Source organism: Cydia strobilella, chromosome 20 (genome assembly GCF_947568885.1).
Source record: "Cydia strobilella chromosome 20, ilCydStro3.1, whole genome shotgun sequence".
NCBI lineage: Eukaryota > Metazoa > Arthropoda > Insecta > Lepidoptera > Tortricidae > Cydia > Cydia strobilella.
Genome location: NC_086060.1, coordinates 9,112,133 through 9,134,054, shown reverse-complemented (window position 1 = coordinate 9,134,054; position 21,922 = coordinate 9,112,133). Strand labels below are relative to the sequence as shown.

General features: G+C 38.5%; 3 protein-coding genes across 4 annotated transcripts in view; 2 read left to right on the top strand and 1 right to left on the bottom strand.

The window, feature by feature from the left end:
- Positions 1-12,093, top strand: part of LOC134750516 (uncharacterized) — a 90,786-nt gene extending 78,693 nt beyond the window's left edge. For both annotated transcript variants that reach the window (XM_063685706.1, XM_063685704.1), the window contains 7 exons: positions 83-438; positions 1,005-1,192; positions 4,160-4,349; positions 6,180-6,393; positions 7,163-7,290; positions 9,770-11,620; positions 11,990-12,093. In XM_063685706.1, coding sequence (XP_063541776.1) covers positions 130-438; positions 1,005-1,192; positions 4,160-4,349; positions 6,180-6,393; positions 7,163-7,290; positions 9,770-9,850 — 1,110 coding nt within the window. In that variant the 5' untranslated portion in view covers positions 83-129 and the 3' untranslated portion in view covers positions 9,851-11,620; positions 11,990-12,093. The remainder of the gene's footprint in view (positions 1-82; positions 439-1,004; positions 1,193-4,159; positions 4,350-6,179; positions 6,394-7,162; positions 7,291-9,769; positions 11,621-11,989) is intronic.
- Positions 12,094-12,123: 30 nt separating this feature from the next.
- Positions 12,124-17,174, bottom strand: LOC134750555 (ADP-ribosylation factor-like protein 3). Its single transcript, XM_063685759.1, has 5 exons — positions 17,016-17,174; positions 16,683-16,943; positions 16,300-16,432; positions 15,707-15,810; positions 12,124-14,672 (listed from the first exon to the last, which is right to left on the bottom strand). Exons 1-5 carry the CDS (start codon positions 17,019-17,021, stop codon positions 14,628-14,630), a joined length of 549 nt encoding a protein of 182 aa, XP_063541829.1. The 5' UTR covers positions 17,022-17,174; the 3' UTR covers positions 12,124-14,627.
- A 1,742-nt stretch (positions 17,175-18,916) lies between these two features.
- On the top strand, positions 18,917-19,958 carry LOC134750711 (H/ACA ribonucleoprotein complex subunit 2-like protein). Its single transcript, XM_063685941.1, has 2 exons — positions 18,917-19,252; positions 19,679-19,958. The coding sequence occupies exons 1-2, from the start codon at positions 19,017-19,019 to the stop codon at positions 19,908-19,910; spliced, it is 468 nt and encodes a 155-aa protein (XP_063542011.1). The 5' UTR covers positions 18,917-19,016; the 3' UTR covers positions 19,911-19,958.
- The last annotated feature ends 1,964 nt before the right edge of the window (positions 19,959-21,922 follow it).

The window sequence follows — 21,922 nt, the reverse complement described above, 5'->3', positions numbered from 1 at the left end:
GTCTATACTCGTACTTGATTTATGTATTATACCGTGTTTGCATTTTTAAAATGAAACAAATGCATTTTTATCTACTTTCCAGGAATCGGAAGCTTACTCAGCGGGCAAGACGGCAAAATCGATCCCGCCATGATCGGCTCTATGATCTCCATGTTCGCCCAGATGAACTCCAATGAACCCAAGCAACGCCAGAAACGCCAAAACAACGAGAAACCTGAATTAAACCTGGACAGTATCCTCAGCATGGCTTCCGGTCTCTTGGGAAACAAGAATGTGGCGTCCCTGCTTCCAGTGGTCATGAATACTCTGAATACCCTGTCGAACCCGGAAAATAAGGAGTTAGCTGATGGACATAAGGACCATGCTGACTTCTTGCCACCTTTCTTGGAGAAGCTGCATCTTTATTGGGATCTTTTCACTGAGTCTGAATTGGGAAAAGTAAGTTTTTTAAACTTTTTTTTTAATCAAAATACGTATTACCCCAAAGCAGAATGCCGTACGGCATGCTACTTTTATAGTAACCATAATCAACTTAGCGAGATGTTTGAACACGGATCTAATGTCGACGTGGTTTTTTGCAAATTGTATTGACTTTTTTGCCTAAGGATATATATTAGGCGTTCGGTGTTCCGGCGCTCACCAATCCTACACGCCTTAGTAATCTGGCAACTAGCTATTCAGGTGTCCCACTCTATAATCCCGCAGTTTACTCAGGTGAACGTCGGATTACAGAGCCAAAGCTTTTATTCATAAATTTATACGAATACCGCGTAAACTTGCGTTTTTTGGTCTGACGTTTCGAACGTGACGTTACGTTCGTGGTCACAGGCAGACTGGCTAAGAATTGTGTCAAAATCTTCTTGCTTCGCGGGTTTCGCGAACTACCCGCGCTTGATCTTGATTATATTGGGGAAAACAAACGCACCATAACGGCATGGCCAATCGTAAGGAACCTGATCGAGGCTTTAAGACCAATAGGTAAATAATATAGCTTAATTTTACAGGTGATCTGGGAGAAGTCAGGCCTGAAGCGGGCCCTGAAAGCCTTCACCGGCTCCGATGGCAGCCTGAGCTTCGAGCTGATGATGAAGAGCTTCGAGAACCACTCCTTCAGAAGGCACTGGATAAAGGCGGCTGCGAGATACTTGACCGATCTGGTGATGCAGATCGCGAAGCCTGAAGTTTATCAGAGGTTGGTTAACAATAGAAAAACGTTGTAGGTGTGAATATTATTTGAATGTTGCAGTTTTGCGCGAGGCATGTCTACACTGGCCGTTTTGTGCGCGAGGAAATTGCCTCGCGCTTATGGTCGCTCTGTGTGGACCTGGCTAATAACATTAATCTAAGCTCAAAACTATTACTCAAAACAAAAAGTAATTCTCATGCGTCAATCTTTTAAATCTCGTTCGAGATCTCGAAAATTACGTGCTGAACTTGTGGATCGTAATATTCGTAATACTTTAGTACCTAGTTACTGGAGGTGGTTTTACGCGCGGTAGTCAACATCAGTGGTTTATTTATTTAAATTTTATTGCAAAAATACAAAAATAATTACAAATGGCGGACTTAATGCCTAAAGACATTCTCTATCAGTCAACCATAGGGCTAAACAGATTAATAAAAATGGTGCAAGAAAAAAAATTGAAACAATCTCAAACAACTGAAAAACGTAAGAAAACTACATTTTTTGTTAATTTAATTTAGTACTTAAGTTTTGTTCTGACTGCAATGTACCTACTTATACTTTACACTAAAATTGTGTGTTTTGCAGCATCCAAATAAACGTTTTATCTATCTATCTACATATATATACAATACACAAATAAAAATATTAAAATATATACAATTAATATACTACTACATACTTCACTCATACATATTAATAAATAGTGGTTAGTGGTTGACCTAAAAATGTACCTGAAAAGCCGTGTCTCACGCTGTTACATTATTCATTTCTCTGTTACGTACGACTAGCGGTTGTAGGTTCGGAACTGTAATCCTTGCATAGAAACTACTACATACCGTGTTTCGTTGGGATTACAGGGTGCCTAGCCAAGATGCCAATCGTTTGCGTTACGACAACGAAACGCTATTTGTCTCTCTATAGCACTAATTTTTAGGAGTAATAGAGAGACATGAAAGCGTTTCGTTGTTGTATATAAACAATCGGCATATTGGCTAGGCCTGGGAGCTTACAGCTTCAAACGAATCGCCCACGGCTCGTACAATCGCCATCAGATATATCGGAGCGGCCGAGGTGCTCACAAATATCTGAACACGCCTCTATTGTCCAGGCGCTAGGTGCGTGTTCAGATATTGTGAGCACCTCGGCCGCTCCGATATATCTGATGGCGACTGTACATGAAATGTATAGTGAAGCACTCTAGAATTGGACCAAGCTAATCCTGCATTGCATTTGCAGTGATAAAGTGTGCTAATGTCCAACGTCTATGAAAATATGGCATTTATAGTGATACTCCCTCACTTTGTTCTGTTAAAATCGATGTAAAATTCTAAACCAAGAAAAGTCTGCAGAGATTTAGACAGCACACGCAGTGCAGGTGTTATTGTAGACGTCAAACTTGAAAATATGACGTATAAATAACACTGGCACCATGGAGACTATATAAAGGAGCCAAATCTCTAGGTATGAAAAGTGTCCATCAAAAAACAGTAATTAGGCGGCGCCACCATACACCGAAATACTACCAAAAACAACACAACCTACGTAATTTGGTCGGGTTATTTGTTGGTTCATGTTATACTCATGTCCCAGAGCCTAACTAGCGCCACCGGAGAGATTAGGAACTATTATTTAAAGCTAAAAGCGGTCTATTTTGCAAAAATTCTGCCATAAGAGATTGGCATCCTTTCTATACCTGGCACCGCGTGTGCTGTCAAAATCTCTGCAGACTTTTCTTGGTCTAACTCTAAGAGTTTAATGTCGATATTCAGAAAGGATAATGGGGATTACCTTTGTGTCACATTATGACGACTATTTTATTTTCCTATGATAATGTTTCTCATATAAAAAAATAAATAACCTGTTTTGCCGCCCTTTGCAGCCTGCCACCTCGGGCCATGGCCCCCTTGGCCCTAGGGTAAATACGCTCTGCCGTACAGGTCAAGCTTTTGACATTCAAACGTAGTATAGAATAGAATAGAATAGAATAGAATAGAATAGAATAGAATAGAATAGAATAGAATATATTTTATTTGTAGTAATTGTACATCGTCATATTCAAAAATTATTTACAATTAGAAGAACAATACAATTATTATACCTATCATATTCCTAAAACTTAAGTAAGTAACATAAATTGGTCTTCACCTTTCTCGCAATATTAAATTCAAAATTCGGTCTATTTGGGTTACTAAAGTATAAAACTTTCGAGTTGACTCTTGAAAGTTTTTGTTCATGGCAACACCGCGCACCGCGCTGTATTTTAAAATAAGTTCCGCCGTTAGCAATTTCAAATAAAGAAGTTTGGAATTTATTTCGTGCTTCAAATAATTTCGCAAAAACAGGACTTTATTGCAAGCTTTAATAATTTATGAGCACTTAGAATGTTTACGATGGGATAAAACAGAATTTCCACGTAAATACGCGTGTTCTATAGGATGTAAGTACCATGAAAATTTCATCCAATTAATGATCACGTATTAAGTTATAATTATTAAAATAGATATTTATAATAATTAAAAAAAAACACCGCCTCGAGCGAGATTAGAACTCGCGGCTCTAGACACCAGCCCGCCATTATACTCGTAATTTAGTGAAGGTTTCATCAATAGACAGACCATTTACCAACCGCAAATTCCGTCGGAAATCGTATCCCGGGCGATAACTTGTAAAGTAGTTAGAATTGATGTATAAATAACACTGGCACTGCGTGGTTTGTCAAAATCTCTGCACCTTTCTTGGTCTAACTCTAAGGGCGACGTGTAATGAACCCTCGTGGAAGTCAGCTGACTTAGTCAGATTATAGTTTAGATGTTATTGTTAATATAAAAATCGTCAGCTGGTTGTATCGCGATGGAAACACCGTCAACTGGTAACATGAACATTTTTTTTGTTACCGCATCCCCCATAGTTTATATAACAATGAAGCAAATACTGTGGTCAGAAAAAAAACATTATTTTGTCTTGATATTCCAGGTATATCGGCGCCGCGGAATACATCATTAACAGCTTCCTGGACGCGCAGGGCCTGCCGCGCAGCACCCACTTCAACGTAAAGGCCCCGGAGAAGTCCATCACGGTGCTCCTCAACTTTGTGCTCAAGCGGTACCTCAACGTTGACACTGATGTCGCGTCGTACGTCAAACCCGCCATGGATAACTTGATGGTCAGTTGAGTTGGTACTATGTATATCATCCACAGCTTCCTGGACGCGCCGGGCCTGCCGCGCAGCACCCACTTCAACGTGAAGGCCCCGGAGAAGTCCATCACGGTACTCCTCAACTTCGTGTTCAAGCGGTACCTCAACGTCGACGCCGTTGTCGCGTCGTACGTCAAACCCGCCGTGGATAACTTGATGGTCAGTTGAGTTGGTACTATGTACACCCAGTCACAAAACTGTAAATTGCGTACAAACTTTAGAGGGAGACAGATTTCTGTACAAGCACTAGAAGTAATTGAGCATTCATCTTTATTTTAAAGAACTTACCTAAAACTAGGTACTTTTTAGTTTGCAATAACTATTTTATGTATAACTAGCTGTGCCCGCGGCTCCGCCCGCGTGGAATTCGGTCTGTGTCAGTAAGCGGCTAATTCACCCCTAATTTCTCTCCCTCGCCCCTGAAGGCGGGACTTGAAGTAATGTTGACAGATACGCTAGAGGACTGTGGTCCAGATAAAATATTTTACAATTATGTAATGTATAATCGTATATTTTTATTTGAATGAATAAAATTCAGGAAAAATTCACAAAAAACAAAGGCAACCTGCGTTTTGGAAATGTTAAATGTAGTTTCCTGTACAAATATATTAGATGTTTCCGTAATGTTGCCATGAAGAAATTATACGTTACACCTAAACCTAAAACCTACTTAGTAATCAATTTGTAATCCTATCCTCAATCTTTCCTTGTCCTTCGACCTAAAAAAGTGTCACCCGGACTTATCCGGATTCGGACATGAGCCTGCCCTTAATCATACTGCTAATAAAGTAGGGACTAGGGTTCCATAGCAAGTTGGTACAGTCAAAATTTAGGCAGTATCTGATTTCCATGCGGAATCAACTCCGTGCGGGAATCAACCAATATCATTGGTTTTTTCCGCTGGATTACTCGTAAACCCAAATCTATTGATTCATTCCCTCGCGTCTCCTCTCATCTCCGCCTCATTGTAAAGGCAGTCTAAATTCAGATGGTGAAAAAATATGGGTCACATGATAAATTGGCATATTCTAAAAACAATTCAAGTAGGAAGCCGACAACGAGACTGGCACTAGATAAAACTAAAAGAAATGCTAATAAATGTTCTGTATTATTATGAGGACCTAAAAATCCATCCAAGTACTACTGACAAATCTTGGGCTAAGTAGATCGAGCACATAATCTTTAAAAAAAAAAACCTACTTCACAAAACAGTTCGAAAAGGCGTTAAAATTATTTACGGTCACAATAATTTACAGTTAGACATAAAATACTTGTGTAGAGGAGTTCTATATCTGGGGCCCGTTTCTCAAAAGCTTGTAACTTGTAATACAAGTGGAAGTTCCTTTCTAGCAAAAGCTGCCAAAAAGTGACATCCGCTTGTATTACAAGATTTACAAGTTACAAGCTTTTGAGAAACGGGCCCCTCGGTCTTTATCAGCAACTCTTTAAACTCCGATTAAACTAGAAATACATGACGAAACTCTCAATTTCATTCTCGGTAGTCAAAATACTGGCAATCGTGGCTATAATTTGTCGCAAGATCTAATGGAGATACTATTACCTAATGATGTTTATCCTCGTTTCGGATACGGAGCACTTCTAATATCCGCGTGGCCGATACAACGGGCGTTGACATAGGCGTCTTCTACTAAGCTCTATTAAATCCTATAGATGTAGGTCTCCTTCCATTTTGTACCTATTTGATTGCGGCTGTTGATATCGTCAATTTTACCTGAAGGTTGTGACTTTCCCCAAGATCTCCAGCACAACATTATTAATATAAAAATCCCTCCACAGCAAACCTTGAAGATGGCTCAAGCGACCTCCGCCAGGCTGGCCAGCCGCGGGGACTACAACGCTCTTGCCGACCGCGTGACAGACACCCTCAATTTGGAGATCATTGAGCCAGTGCTGAGGGTCTACAGAGCTTACAAGCATTCAGTGACTGCACCGCATTGCCAAGAGCATCTGATGTGTCTGGTTAACAAGCGCCACGACCAAGACAAGCAAGGTGAGTTGGATACAATTGTAGTCAAAGAATTTTTCTTAATAAACCCAGAAGATGGCTCAAGCGACCTCCGCCAGTCTCGGCAGCCGCACAACGTTCTCGCGGACATCGTGACACACTGAATTTGGAGATCATTGAGCTAGTATTGAGGGTCTACAGAGCTTAGCTCACAAGCATTCAGTGGCTGCGCCGCACTGCCAGGAGCATCTGATGAGTGGTTGACAAACAAGGTGAGAGTACTTATCAAATCACCTTTCACTTAGTAAAGGCTCAATTACCAAGATCAAAGACACACACAACTTGGAAATCACCGAGCTAGTACGTCACGTCTGAAAATATCGGTACGGATAGTGCCTAAAGTATACACTACCTTAATATATGGGCAATAAATTCGTTTTTTGGTCGGTTTTTGGCACATATTTTCAGACGTAACTGTACTGAGTGTCTACAGAGCTTACTAGCAATGGCTGATGCACCGCGTTGCCAAGAGCATCTGATGTGTTTTGTGGTGGCTTCATGGTCAAAACAAACATGTACAACGAAAATCACCCTAAATAAGGATATACCAAGATCGCCACGCTAGAAAGCTACTAAGAATTTTGTTTTAAAAGCCTAAAAAATTGGTTTTTTACCCGATATAAAATGCACACTTTTTTGTTGGTTTCGTCTTACAAACTCGGCAAGGATAATGTCTTTCCCACTTTCACAAAATTTTCGGGCGCAATTACACCTATATTTACTATAGTTACTAATCGAACTAATAATCTTTCAGGACTACCCGGCTTCAAGGCGGGTCTCACAAAGGTAGCCAGCATGGCGGCGTCGGCCGCGCTAAGCTTCCAAAATGGAAAAGGATTCTGGGACCTTTACAACGCGATCCAAAGCGATGTCAACTGTGAGGTGAGTTACTAAATTCGTTCATCCTTGTACACATAAGTATCCACTTTTCTCAAGGGCCTGACACTTTGATAGAGAAAGATAGTCTTAATTGCGATTCCTATAAGAGAAAAAAGAAAATAGTGCCATGCTTTGTCCTTATCACCGACCGGGTGGCATCATAGGTAGAAGGCGATGGCGAAATACCGAAATTTATAAGAGTAAAAGAGAAAAAATCCTATGCTGCCCAAATATTATATGAATATTCTTTCTCTTACCCCGGTCGCTCGGTGGCGTATCTATAACTACATGTCTATGACTTCTATACGACTCTCCAAGATCTCGGTATTTTGCGAGGTCTCGTAAATCTACAAAATAACGCTGTCAATTGAATGCGAAAAACACCGTTTATTTCCAATTAAAGTATCTAATGTTTTAAGTATTTATACTGCCGTTCCTTAATTACAGATAAATTCATTTAAAACCAAGATTGCTCTAGTTTCCCAGCAATGGGTACGGAAGTGGTGGAGTTCAAAGATTGGCTGAGCAAACTAATAGAGAGTAATTTAATCCTTTGAGCGAATTTAATTACTGTGCCGCTTTATAGCAACGTTTCTGAGCTTTATATACTTACTGTAAAGTTCAAGGTATTTGCTGGTATGGTTCGTAGATTTCAAACAGTCCCCTTTCGGCTTATCCTTTGTCTATTGTTAAATGAAACCGCACGTGCTACTTACTAGCATAAAAAATGGTATGGCCGTTTTAACCGGTTATTCAATTACCACTCTATGGAGATTGCAATAAGGTTTAAAATGAACTAATGGGAAAACATATTCCTTAGCTGTGTGGTCTTTGCGGTTACTGAGTGCCGGCAAGTCGAACGCTACAGAACCAGTCTAAAATGTGTCATCGATATGCGTAACAAAGGCGCGTTATCGGAGAGCGCACTTACACTGGTTTTTTTAGCGTTGGACTAGCCCGCGCTCGCCACGATGCACGAACCAGGTAAGGGACAGGGACGGATTGCGATTAAAACATTTCCATACCAGTTTCTTGTACCAGTTTAATTTTCACAAAGACCGAGCGTGTTAGTGTGATTAGAACACAACTTATAGATGGAGCTAATGCACTTACCTGTACTAACAATGGCATTGTATTATTACAATACTATTATCTGCTTTTGTTCTCGTAGCCACCAATTAGTTACTTACAAAATAAGTTAGAAGTGCATTGCATGTGTATTGAATTTTTAACCTTATTCCTTGTTGAATGGGATTAAAATGGTTTAAAAACTTGTTGTAACAAATGGTTTTCTACAGTGCATTCGTTTTGGGTGTCGACGGTTGTAAAATGCAAATAAAGTTATGTTAGTTATGTTAGCCATTATTTAGTTAGGGTATTTTGTAGTCTATTGTTAAAAAAATAGAGTCGTTAATCTATACTAACATTTCAAGGCGGTTATAATCTGCTTTTACTACGAGATAGTTATCCTAATTTGTGGTTTACCACTCAATGGCATTTATTCTTGAGACTCTTTGAATAAACAGGTAAGTGCATTAGCTCAGTTAATATGATTCAATCTATAACTAACTTTAGGTACACGTTACCTAAAGCATTATTCATAGATATCCCAAGATTTCAGACGGATGTAGTTCTTATGATTTATTCTGTGACAGATTACCCATTTTCGTACAGATCATAATGTAAACGAATGCCAATAACCCCTCATTTACATAATAATATTTTAATATTTTAGCCACTGCTGTATAACGAAATAAAAACCTTATAAAAGGCGTAGGGATGTGACGTCCCTATCGCCCACTGGTTTTACCAAACAATCAACTGAGGGCAGCTTGTAGCGGACTGCTGGGGAGTAGCGACTCCACGTACCTGAACGCTACTAGAGCACTACCTACTTAATTCATTTAGAGCATTATAGAAATAATGAAATTGGCTCTTTCGAAACCTGGCTGTTTCATAGGGTCATTGCGGTAGTTTTCGTCCACGAGCGGCACAGGATCGGTCGGAGTGGCGAGCCTTGGGGGAGGCCTATGTCCAGCAGTGGACGTCTATCGGCTGACATGATGATGATGATGATGACGAAATTTGCATATAAACCAACATTGCTGCACAAATTTGGACTTATTGCAATCCTTAATGTCTAAACAATATATCTATCTACATAAAAAATATATTTCGCAAGTAGCAAATTAAAAATAAAATATATTATTTGCTAATCCGTCAAGTGGACGATAACTAGAGCATGGACGGAAACTAGCGCAATGACCCTACCACTTTAAAATCCCCTACTTACTTAGTAGGTACCTACGCAATTTTTTTACAGGTTATTATTTTTAAGAATTCTAAGTTCCCCTCGTATTTGTACTTGTACAAATTGAATTCGAGGTACCTAAATAAGTAAAAAAGTTCTAAATTAAAAATCGCAATAATGGCCGTTTCTTACGAGGATACTTTTACGTTTACTTTTTTTATTTATTTGCAGGCAAAGTACCCCGCTGACTGTGCTTCATTCCACGAACACGAACTGAAGGTCACCACAGAAGTATACCACAGTGAATTATAAACTAATTTTATGTAGCAACACTCGCCGACGATGCTTATCGAATTTAAACCTTATTGAATATGACAAGAGGCAATATTCGCCTGCGAGTTTTAGTTTTTTTTTTATTTAGTACAGGGAACAGTGAATTGAGATTGAGATCTATAGGTACATAATAATAATGTTTATTATTATTTTAATAATTTAAATCATAATAATTATGTTTTGAAAATGTATTTATGAAGATACGTTGACTATACATATTTTTATTTCCTTAAGTTTTTCAATGTAAAGTAATATTTATATTAGATTTTACATACGGTTAGATAAATAAGTTACTTAAAGAAAGTTTTCATTCTACCTACAAATCCTAATTTTAATAGGTACGGAAGCATTTTTTATGTGAATAGATTTAATTTATGTACTTAGTTTTAAAGTACTTAAGAGTAAATTATGTTTTTGCTGGACATTGGTGCTAAAATATCAAATATCGCATATTTTTCTTTTCTGATTCCTATTTAAGAAATAACTTTACTCATTAAAACACATCCTATTTTTCTCCTTTAATATCTCTGCTCAAATATTATTTATTTAAAGCATTAGCCTGGATAAAGACTAAACATTAAGGTAATTTCAATCAATTAATAAAAATCTTCTTTCATCACATCATTTCCAACATTTTCTGATAAGTCTTCCTCATTTTTTATCGTCATATCTTTCTTACCTGTATCATTTCATATTTACCAGTCGCTTTTCGGTAAAGGAAAACATCGTGAGGAAACCGAACTAATCCCGATAAGGCCTAGTTTACCCTCTGGGTTGGAAGGTCAGATGACAGTCGCTTTCGTAAAAACTAGTGCTTACGCCAATTCCTGGGATTAGTTGCGAAGCGGACCCCAGGCCCCCATGAGCCGTGGCGAAATGCCGGGACAACGCGAGGAAGATGATGATGATTTTCATATCTGTTTTATTAATCTTAATTAGTAATTATCATATTAAATGGTCAATCAACTTTTTGTTGATGTTATTCTATTCCGTTGTCTCATAGAAAATACGTATTTACATTTAGAAAAAAATACATTTATATACAGCGGGCGAGGTGTTCAAAATTACCTTGACAATTTTATTCTCTTAACAATAAAGTCGCGTCAAGATCATTTTGAACACCTCGCCCGATCAGCAACTATTGCTGCTGACTGTACGTTAACATGATCAAGCATAGGATGTGGCCCACAAAATATAGCTAATAATTGGCGCAAAATAAATAGTAAATTTTGTAGATCGGTATTCTTTTAATTCAAACTTTTGTTCATTAGATTTGAAGATCAAACGAACTTACCAAGTGAAGTTCGATCGAAATTATGGGAACAGCTTGATTATGAAATAACAGCTAACTCTCTTTAAAATTGCTTATTAGGTTGAAATTTTCACATAGGGCCTAAGGGTCGGCGCACCAAACTGTCTGTTACTGTAACGGCCCGGCCACGACATCGCGCGGCGGCGGCCATAGGTTGGAGCGAGACAGAGCGACCGGACCTCTCGTTCCCATCTATGGCCGCCGCTCGCCGCTGCCGCCGCCGCGCGATGTCGTGGCCGAGCCGTTAAAGCGTGGTTAAAGCGTTCACGAAATCTTATTGTATGGGAAGTTTCATAGTTCACTGTTGAATGACGTTGGCCAGTCAGCTAATTGTGGTTGATGCAATTGGCCCCTATTGTTCGAGTACAACTGTCCAAGAGACGTAACCATAGTAACGACGTACAAAACAAAGTTGATTGACCTCAAATTGACTTCCGGTTCGAGCGCCATCTTGATAGTTAGCATCGTGATTAATTACTTTGTTTTTGCTTATTAATAATGTTTAAAGTGTAATATCGATAGCTTATTATACAGTAAACTAATGTGGTAGTGTGCAGTGAATGGAGAATTAATTTTGAAGCGCGTTTAACCACCATCTTGGAGTCAACGGCCGGTAGTCCACGTGCTTCTTGTAAAGACTAGCTATCGATTTACAAGTGCTAACAAATCACCGTACACTGTCTTGTACAACCGTACAATTTTTGTCGTTTGTAAACCTCTCAATACCTTGATACTGGCGAAATAGTCCCACTGGGCTGAAGCCATAATTTTAAAAGAAGAAGAAGAAGAAGACCTCAAATATTTAGATTCATTTATAAGCGGTTGTGATCGTGTAAATATGTATCAGTATCCCGTCCTACATTATAATAAGTTTAAATAAAATGGAATAAAATAAACAATTGACTGAAAACGTTATTTTATTCAGTAACGCAATTGGGACTATTACGGCAATGTTCTGCCGCCAGAGTGCAGCACTAGTGCACATCCTAAACCATAGAGTAACTTATACGTACTATGCTTTAAACAGTTTTTGACAAATTTTCACTATGACATTGATGCATCAAGGCGGTTTGTTTACAGGTGGCCTACCGCGAAACGCGAAAATCGAAATTTCGTTATCTGCCTCTCTATCGATCGAATATGGAAGTGATAGAGAGGCAGAAACCGAACTTTCGATTTTCGTGTTTCGCGGCAGGCCCTGTGATTGTGCTAGTGACGCTAGTAACTGACGATTGGAAGATATTCTAACAACTAAGTAAGTTTCTAATACCCATAAATATTCATAAAACTTTACGAGCCTAAATTATTTAAATTATGTTTTATCCCTTTCTTACAAATACATTAGTCAAAATGACAGATAAAGATAAACGATTCATATATAATTCAGGCTTGTAATGTATTTATGAATAACGCCATAAGAACATTGACGTATATCTGAGGACGGGCCTTATGGGCACTAAGAATGGTGCTAGTTCAGCGGTGTGCCTCACGCATTTGAGCCAATCGTGTTGTGTATTCGACCAATCGCGCGCGTTATGCGAACTCATCAACCAATCACGTTAAAACCCATTATTATTTCCCATGTTTGCCCGTAAGGCCCATCCTTAGATATAATACGTCAATGGATAAGAATATAACACTCAACTTTGCCCAGCAAATATTTACCTACATTATACATAATCAAAATTTTCTATTTTTGAAATAATGAGTTTAGAAGAAAGTTATGTTCACGAAGTTTTGACGTTTTCAGAAATACTATACAAAGGGACCCCTTGTTTCGCGTAAAGTTTTGTCATAAATGTCATAAATAAATTGTTTCTCATATTGTAATTAGTCCTAAAACTGAAACCGTTAACTTTTCAGCATTTTCGTAAGGTCAACCTATGTTTAGTCAGGCAAAGTTGAAAGTTTGAAACACCTATAGGTAAGTGGTAATAGTGAAGAAACATTATTAGATTCATGACCAAACTATTATCGGTGCAAAACAATTTCTATAAATATATACATTTTATACATTTCAACTCAGGTATGTATTGATAATGTTTCAGCCTTATACATAATTTTGTACTATATAATTATTATAATTTATTATCCATTTTGGTCATATTTGATAATTTGATTTTCAATCATGATTAACACAAAAAAATAAATTAAAACAATGTCTACTTTGGACGGATTTCTTCATTTATTTTGTCTATTTAATATCATTTAAAAATGACTAGACATGATAATTTTTAATACGTTGGCTGCTCACAGTGCTCACCATAATTACTACCTTAAAGTACAACCTACCTACCTAGTACCTTAAAGTAGTTAGTGGGAGTATTGCTCCCACGCCCAAGTGAGCTTTTGATCCCACCGGTGACGCTCAATCTACACAGAGAAGATTACGTAATCCCACCGGTGACACTCATAGCTACACAGAGAAGATAACGTGATCCCACCGGTGACGCTCATGGCTACACAGAGAAGATAACGTGATCCCACCGGTGACGCTCATGGCTACACAGAGAAGATTACGTGATCCCACCGGTGACGCTCATGGCTACACAGAGAAGATAACGTGATCCCACCGGTGACGCTCATGGCTTCACAGAGAAGATAACGTGATCCCACCGGTGACGCTCATGGCTACACAGAGCAGATAACGTGATCCCACCGGTGACGCTCATGGCTACACAGAGAAGATTACGTGATCCCACCGCTGACGCTCATGGCTACACAGAGAAGATAACGTGATCCCACCGGTGACGCTCATGGCTACACAGAGAAGATTACGTGATCCCACCGGTGACGCTCTGACGCTCATGGCTACACAGAGAAGATAACGTGATCCCACCGGTGACGCTCATGGCTACACAGAGAAGATAACGTAATCCCACCGGTGACGCTCATGACTACACAGAGAAGATAACGTGATCCCACCGGTGGCAGCCAACGTGGTAATCATAATAGGTTGGCTAAGTAGGTAGGCACTTATGTAATGTTTCGATAATCAAAAATTACGATCTTCAAAATTGTTAGCAATCAAGTGCTTCTCGTATCTAAATTATTAGATAACATTTGTCATATTTTATTGCTTGTATTTTCCTTGCAGTGTTTTTTTTTGGCGGCAAAATGTGTCCACCTCTCGTGCCGTCTACGCTTAGGATTCCAGTTTATACTGATAGATATATATTGATAGAGTGGAAATCGAGGCCCTTTGAAACAAATAACTTATATTTTTAGTAAAAATACTAGTACTCAATATTAGTCTAATTCTTTCATTCCTTTCGATCATTTGAAATCTTAGTTTCCACATTTAACTAAACTTAATACAAAAAAATATATCTTATCTATATTAAGCCATTGAGATATGAGATCAAACATGTGGCAACTTTCTATCTTTAGTGAAAATTACAAAGCAGATAACTGATAAAGCTAGTATTGATAATAGTTATTTGATTACTTTTTAACTGGGATGTTCTTGCACACCCACTCCATTCCTTCCTAAAACAAAAAAAAAGTGTGTAAAATTGTAGTAAAATGAACGTAGGTACTAAAGGGTAGAAAACTAAACACAACAAGAACCAAAATTTGGCAATAATGTGAACTATTGTTCCAAATTTGATATCGCTAATTTAATTGCTTGGTTTACAAGCTCTAATGCCAGCATCACACTTCGCTGTATTTGGCAAATATTCGTGTTGAATCCCTTTTGTTTTGTATGTCAAAGGAAAGAGATGCAACACGAATATTTGCCAAACAAGGCGAAGTGTGGTGCCAGTATAACGTTTGACAACTTTCACACGTGAGGAGAATGTTCGGTATTCTTGGGAGGATGAAAACCGACATTGGCAAATTCACCCTGTGCAAAATTGCAGGAAGTAAAAGCTAGATAGGAAAAAAAAACGTTTGACAATCCAATGAACACAAAACCTAATCCGTGGGCTCGAGTAACCCGACAAATTTTAAACACGCATTCCTGAGGTCATAAGGGGCAAAGAATGTTATGACCTTTGGTCAAATTCGGCAAAAATAAATTGTGTGTGTTTTCTGCACACGACACGTTATTTCCTTTTACATCTTGGCGAAAAAAAATACAACGAATAAGTAGTTTTTTTTTTCTTTACAGATTAATTTCCTTTAAAACTTTAATGTCTGTCAGTAGGTATGTCTAAACCAAGTCACATAGTGGTGGCATCATAGCCAAAAAGGCGTTTCTCACTGAGTTATTACAGAAACAAATTTTCACAAGAATTATAATTATTTCTAAAATAAGACCGATTTCAGAAAACTTTGTATAACATTTTAGTCTCTAAACGCAATCAAGAATACACCTTTAAAATCTGTCGGGTTATTCGAGCCCAGATCACAGACTTCCAACAAGATGGGAGGCTGACATCAAAAAGATTGCACGCCCACTCTGGAGGAGAGAAGCACCAAATCGGGAGGAGATTTCGAGAGGTGTGTGCCCAACCGTGAGAGCATACTCGCTGAGGAAGAAGATAAGAGTCATAATTGACTTCTGTGGTAGAACTTACTTTAACTCCGGTGCCGTCGGTAGCCACACATCCCTGTATTTGCCAAGTGCGGTCCCTGATCAGGTGTAGACCGAGATGGGTGGCCACCTCACTTGCAGGTAATGCTGAAATCAGAGTCAGCCTGTCAGCTCCCTTTATTCACTCTCACCCTGGGCTTTTATCACACCTGACCTTACTTTGTAATTATTTTTTTATCAAGCAGTTATGTCTGCAAGTGATACTACAAATTTTACATTAAAGGAAAAATTGAAAAAATTACGCTTTCGGCAGGACTTGAACCCGCGACCTCTGCAATCCGTGTATCAACCAACCCACCCAAAGGTTTAAACGGGACCCTATTACTAAGACTCCGCTGTCTATCTGTATGTCTGTCCGTCTGTCACCAGGCATCTCATGAACCGTGATAGCTGATGATGATGTATTTCTGTTGCCGCTATAAAAACAAATACTAAAAACAGAATAAATTAAATAATTAAGTGGTAATCCCATACAAGAAACGTGATTTTTTTGCCGTTTTTTGCGTAATGGTACAGAACGCTTCGTGCGCGAGTCCAACTCGCACTTGGCCGGCTTATAATGGTTTTTATGCTCACCAGTAGACAAATCCTGCTTGTTAGCATAGACCAGCAATGGGACATTCCGGAGTTTGTCATCTTGTAGCAACTCTGACAGCTCCTGACTTGTCTCCTCCAATCTTCGGTGGTCTGAGCAGTCTACTACGTAAATCTGAAATAGTTATAAGAACAGATAAAATTCATGCTCATATAATTTAACTTTTACCTTTTTTGCCTATTACAAGCTTTTATTTAACTTGGAATGTTTGTATGTATGTTTGGGTCAAATCTTGTAAGCTAAATTTGTAATATGGGATATGGTTTTGTGAAGGATGTTGGCAACATTTTTAAAGAATTTACAGTGATAAATGTACCACTTTCTAAGCATTATACATTATTCGCAATGTCCAAAAAATACTTACTAAAATATCAGTATTTTCAAAATAATTCCGCCAGTAAGGTCTAATTTTCCTCTGCCCGCCGATGTCCCACACATTGAGCTTGAAGCCACTGGACAACACCGATTTAATGTTGAACCCAGCAGTTGGAGTCACATGTGTCACGTCTTCAGATGCTAACTGCTTCAGAAGCGTCGTTTTACCAGCATTATCGAGCCCTAGGAGCAGCAATCTTAGCTCTTTCTCAGGATTAGAACGCAACTTCTTCAGTATATTCAGTAGACCCTGAGAATTAAAGGGAAGTTTAAGTTTACAGATACTTTTCCAAACGGCATATCAGTATTTAGCCCAACTTACCATCATAGAGAATAAGTGCTAGAATAGCTACGATCACAATTGCACGAACAGTTGTTACTTAATTAATAAATGTTTAAGGACTCGGACATATTAATCGAATTACTACTTCGTGTGTAACAGAAAAATTGTTGGCGTATCGATGTTTCCATGGCAACAAAGTCAAAGTTGTCAAATCTAATACGTTTCTTTATACTATTTGCCTATTACAAACTTGCAACTTGATATATTCAATTAAAACTTAAGTTATACCGAAAAGTTGATCGGCTAGACTTTATGATAGTTCTCAACAAAGAGTAAAGTAAGTAAAATAGGTATATGGTTCTCAATATCATTAAATTATAATGTTTATTTGTATACCCATTATCCATTATTTTCTACAAGCGTAGAACGTAACATTAGTTCGGAAATTCGCCTTTTTCTCATAGACCTAGCATTACATAGACCAGCTATACGCGTGCGCCCGTAAGGGATAGACATAGATGACGTCATAAACGTGGGGATACCATATTGGTAAAAATTACCCCAATATTTGATATCACGTTGGGGCGATTACCCTGGAGGCAAAGTTAGCTTGTTTGACGGTATTAAAAATTGTTAAATAAAATGTCAATGGGCCGCTCTTTTTAGGCGTATGAACAATGAAATACCTCCATTCGCGCAGGTGGTACAAAACTAAACATGTTTAGTAAATAAAATGTATTATGGGTTTTAATTTAAAGAAATCACAAATCGCAATCACACCAATTAATGTACACCACATTTAATCTTCACAACATTTGTTTATTTATTTTTTGGAATTAGAAGTACGAAAAAACTTCGAGGTCAAAATTACCCATAAATATATGATATTTTCATCTGGTATCCCTAACATGATTGTTATGCAGCTAAATTAAGACGAAGTTAAAAATGGCTGACCTCAGACTCCTACCTACCTACGTAATTTGGGCGGATAATTTTACAAATAATGTTTTGTTAATTTGCGTAAATAATTGTGATATTTTTATTGAAATCGTTTGATTCTACATTGCTTTGAGTGTAACGTAATTTTACGATGTTATTCTCACATATTGCGTTAAGAGGAAGGTGTAAAATACCGTACTTACGTGTGAAAGGTTATGATCTCATATTTTTGCTCAGAGCGGCTATTACAGCCGATTACAGAACAATTCACCAGTATTTTATCAAAGTTCAAGCATTCAAAACGCTATCCATCACTATATTTCATAAGAGAAAGCACAATTTCATACAAAACAACGATAATTAAACAAGCAACGAACAAACATGACATGTCACGTACTTATTTGTTTGCCACAACCTCGGTTGTGGCAGCGGTGGAAAAGTGAAACTATGACAAGGACAAACAATAATAGCGCTTTCTCTGCTACTCCTACTGAAAGATACATAAGACTATCCCGTTCGGTCATTTTCCCCCACCACTCATGACCGATCCAGTTATACTAGATTCATGCTTTTTCTAAAACGTTCCCGTTAGTGACCCTACACACGAACACTATAGTTTGTCAAGGGCCTGTCTCATTTCGGGCCTAGACGGAGAAAGTCATATTGTCTTTGTCTTGCACTGGTGCTGGCACCCAGAAGAAGGGGATGAGTGTAGTTTTTTTTTTTTTGCTCTTATTTACTGACAAGGTTTGCTTGACCAACTATAAATTCGATTTAAAGACCAAACTTAAAGTTGTAAGTCCAACACCGCTTGATAAAAAGCGCTACCACCGTCGTGTAAATAAATACACATGTTTCCATTTGTGTCATTCAAACGCTTTTTTAACGCGCGTTGAAAAAGCGCTTGTGAGTATGAGGCCTTATGGAGTTATAATTTATTTTCTGAACGAAATCTTCATTTGACGTTTTGCTTTGTTTCTATCATTTTATTTGACATTTCATTTCAGCCCCATGCTCGCATTTGGCCGCGGCGCGTTTGCTTTGGTAAACTAAGCACGTGTTTTTATTCAAAACGCTTCTTCAAAGTTTTCTTTCGTGATCATGGGCAAAGTAAAACAAGAACCGGTAGAACAAGAGGACATGGACACCAGTCTGAAGGCAGAACCTCAAAGTTACGATGATAAGGTTGACCACTGTAGCGTCATTGCGAAGCCTATGGCGCCGAAGAAATTGAGCAAAAAGATATACAAGCTCATCAAAAAATCCAGCGGGCATAAGAATTATATTAGAAACGGCCTTAAAATTGTGCAAAAGCAACTTCGTCTTGGTGAAAAAGGGTAAGTAAATAGTGTTGTTGTTGTAATTTGGAGGTTATGTTATCATGGTTAGACCTCAAAATATAACTACAAAAGTTAAGATGATTCTGTCGCCTAACTTGAGTAGACACGTTATTGAATTGATTACGCAACGCCCACGGATGAATTGATAGTTTAGCATAGCATAAATCTTTCAAGAAACATATTCCTTAATACCATATAACAAGTATCAATTTACTTATAAGAAGGCTCTTGTTTTTAATTCTAGTTAAAACCTGTTGTGAAACCAATAAATCATTTTTAATTTTCATTTTTCATTCCTTTGTTTCAATCTAGTCTACACAAAGGACATAATTTCATTCACAACATTCTTTGATGTAATGCATAGTATTACTACTGAACCCACATTAAAATATTTCCAAACTCAAAAAACGTACATCTTTACAGCATGGTCTTCTTTGCTGGTGACATATCTCCAATCGAGATCATGTGCCACCTACCCGCCGTCTGTGAAGAGAAGGACGTCCCCTACTGCTACACCCCGAGCCGCAAGGACATCGGAGCCGCCATGGGCACCATGCGAGGCTGCATCATGGTCCTCGTAAAGGAACACGAGGAATACAAGGATTTGTATGATGAAGTGAGGAGTGAGATAAAACTGCTTGGACATCCATTATAAATAGTGTTAGTTTAGATTAGGTTAAGGAAATATATGTTTTAATGACAATTTGTTTTTTATTAGACTACAAACTGGAACTTCTCGCAGCAATAGGGAGTAATACTGCAATATTCTGCCACCAGAGGCAGCACTAGCACAAACCGTAAACCATAGAGTAACTTATAATTATTTATATATTATGCGTATGCAGGCTTAAACAGTTTTTGACAAGGTTTCACAGATTTCATTTGTTACAAATAGATATAACATTGATGCATCAACGTTTGTTTACAGTTGGTGCTAGTGGCACCCCCTACGCAGAGTTTTTCGTAATATTGCCTATTCTATAGCAGGGACCAAATACTGGTATATTTTTTATACAAAGTTTTGTATCACGGTTGTTTATGTATATTTTACACTTAATTAAGTTAATCAATGAAATATTCTGAATGCTATGAGATATTTTGATTTTTAATTATACTGGTAACAGTCCCTGTCCATAAGTACGCATTTTCTGTGTATAGTTTTGTCTTTATTAATTTATCTCACATCACTGAGGGGGTTACTCTGCTGTATAATGCATAATATAATTCAGGATAAATTGTAGCAGTACTTAACATATTATTTTAGAAATTATATTTTAGAAATCTATAGGCAGCCCCACGAGTCTAACCGGGGATCCGGCAGACCTCGTCGGCGATGGCGGGATAACTTGGACTCCTTCTTGACAGGCTGGCCGGATATAGCATTAAACAGAGACGAGTGGAAAAAGAGGGGGGAGGCCTTTGCCCAGCAGTGGGACACAGTGGGCTCTGAATAATAATAATAGGCAGTTAGGCTCCACACTAAATAATCCACTTTGCAAGGAATATGCTGTGTGAAGCCGCTCAGTGTGTGGAGATGTCTCCCACAAAACAGCAATATTGCCTCATTACGTCCACACAGGCCAATCTACTTTGTGCGGCAATTTCTTTAAGAGGTGGCATGTTCTCTGTCTGTGACGAAAAAGATGTCTCGTCGTAAGGCGTCGGCCGAGCCGTGCGAAGTCTTTTTCGCTCTTATTGCGTAAACATATATTTATTTATTTTATTTTTTTATACCACGTCGGTGGCAATCAAGCATACGGCCCGCCTGATGGTAAGCAGTTGCCGTAGCCTATGAACGCCTGCAACACCAGAGATATTACACGCGCGTTGCCGACCCTTTAAAAACCTGTACACTCCTTTTTTGAAGAACCCCATACTGTAGCCCCTCGGGAAAACCATACAACACACACGGGAAAACATATAGCTCAAAAGCCGAAAATTGAATTCGGCCGGGAATTGAAATTCGGCTTCTGCCGGTTCTGCGTCGATAGCTGTGAGGAGACCCTTATTATATTTATCCTCCTGACGACCCGCGTCCTACACATACTACATACATGACATAGTTCAATTTAAGCTGGCAAATTTTGAAACGGCGCGATTCGGGAAATGAATTGGAGATTCACTAGATTAGATATGAAATAGAGAAGATGAGTGGCGTTCCACGGCAAAAGCGCCATCCAATATTAATTGGAGCGGCTTTAATAATAGCGTAAGCGCCAACCGCCATAAGGTACCTTTACCCGTCGGACGTCGCATGTCTTTGCTGTTTCATATCTGGTGAATCTGATTCATTTCTCGAATCGAGCCGTCAGTCGTCAGGACGGCTGGAGGAGTGGGTAGTCAAAATCATTAAAACAATTATTATTTGACATACATTTATTACACTTATTAAAATCTAGGGGTATGTAAAAAATGGCAGATTGTCACTTGACATTGAAGATTGGCAAAATACAATTACTTTAGTTATGCCCTAGTCTAGTTCACTAGAATGCCTAAACTATCCACTAGATTGGCTTAGGTAATAGATTTCAGTAAATCACTAAGATAATTGTATTTGGAAAAATAAATGTGATCACAGCAGAAGAAGTACAGGAGGTTCACTTGGCTTAGACTTTTTTTTATACTACGTCGGTGGCAAACAAGCATGTATGTACGGCTGTAACTCCA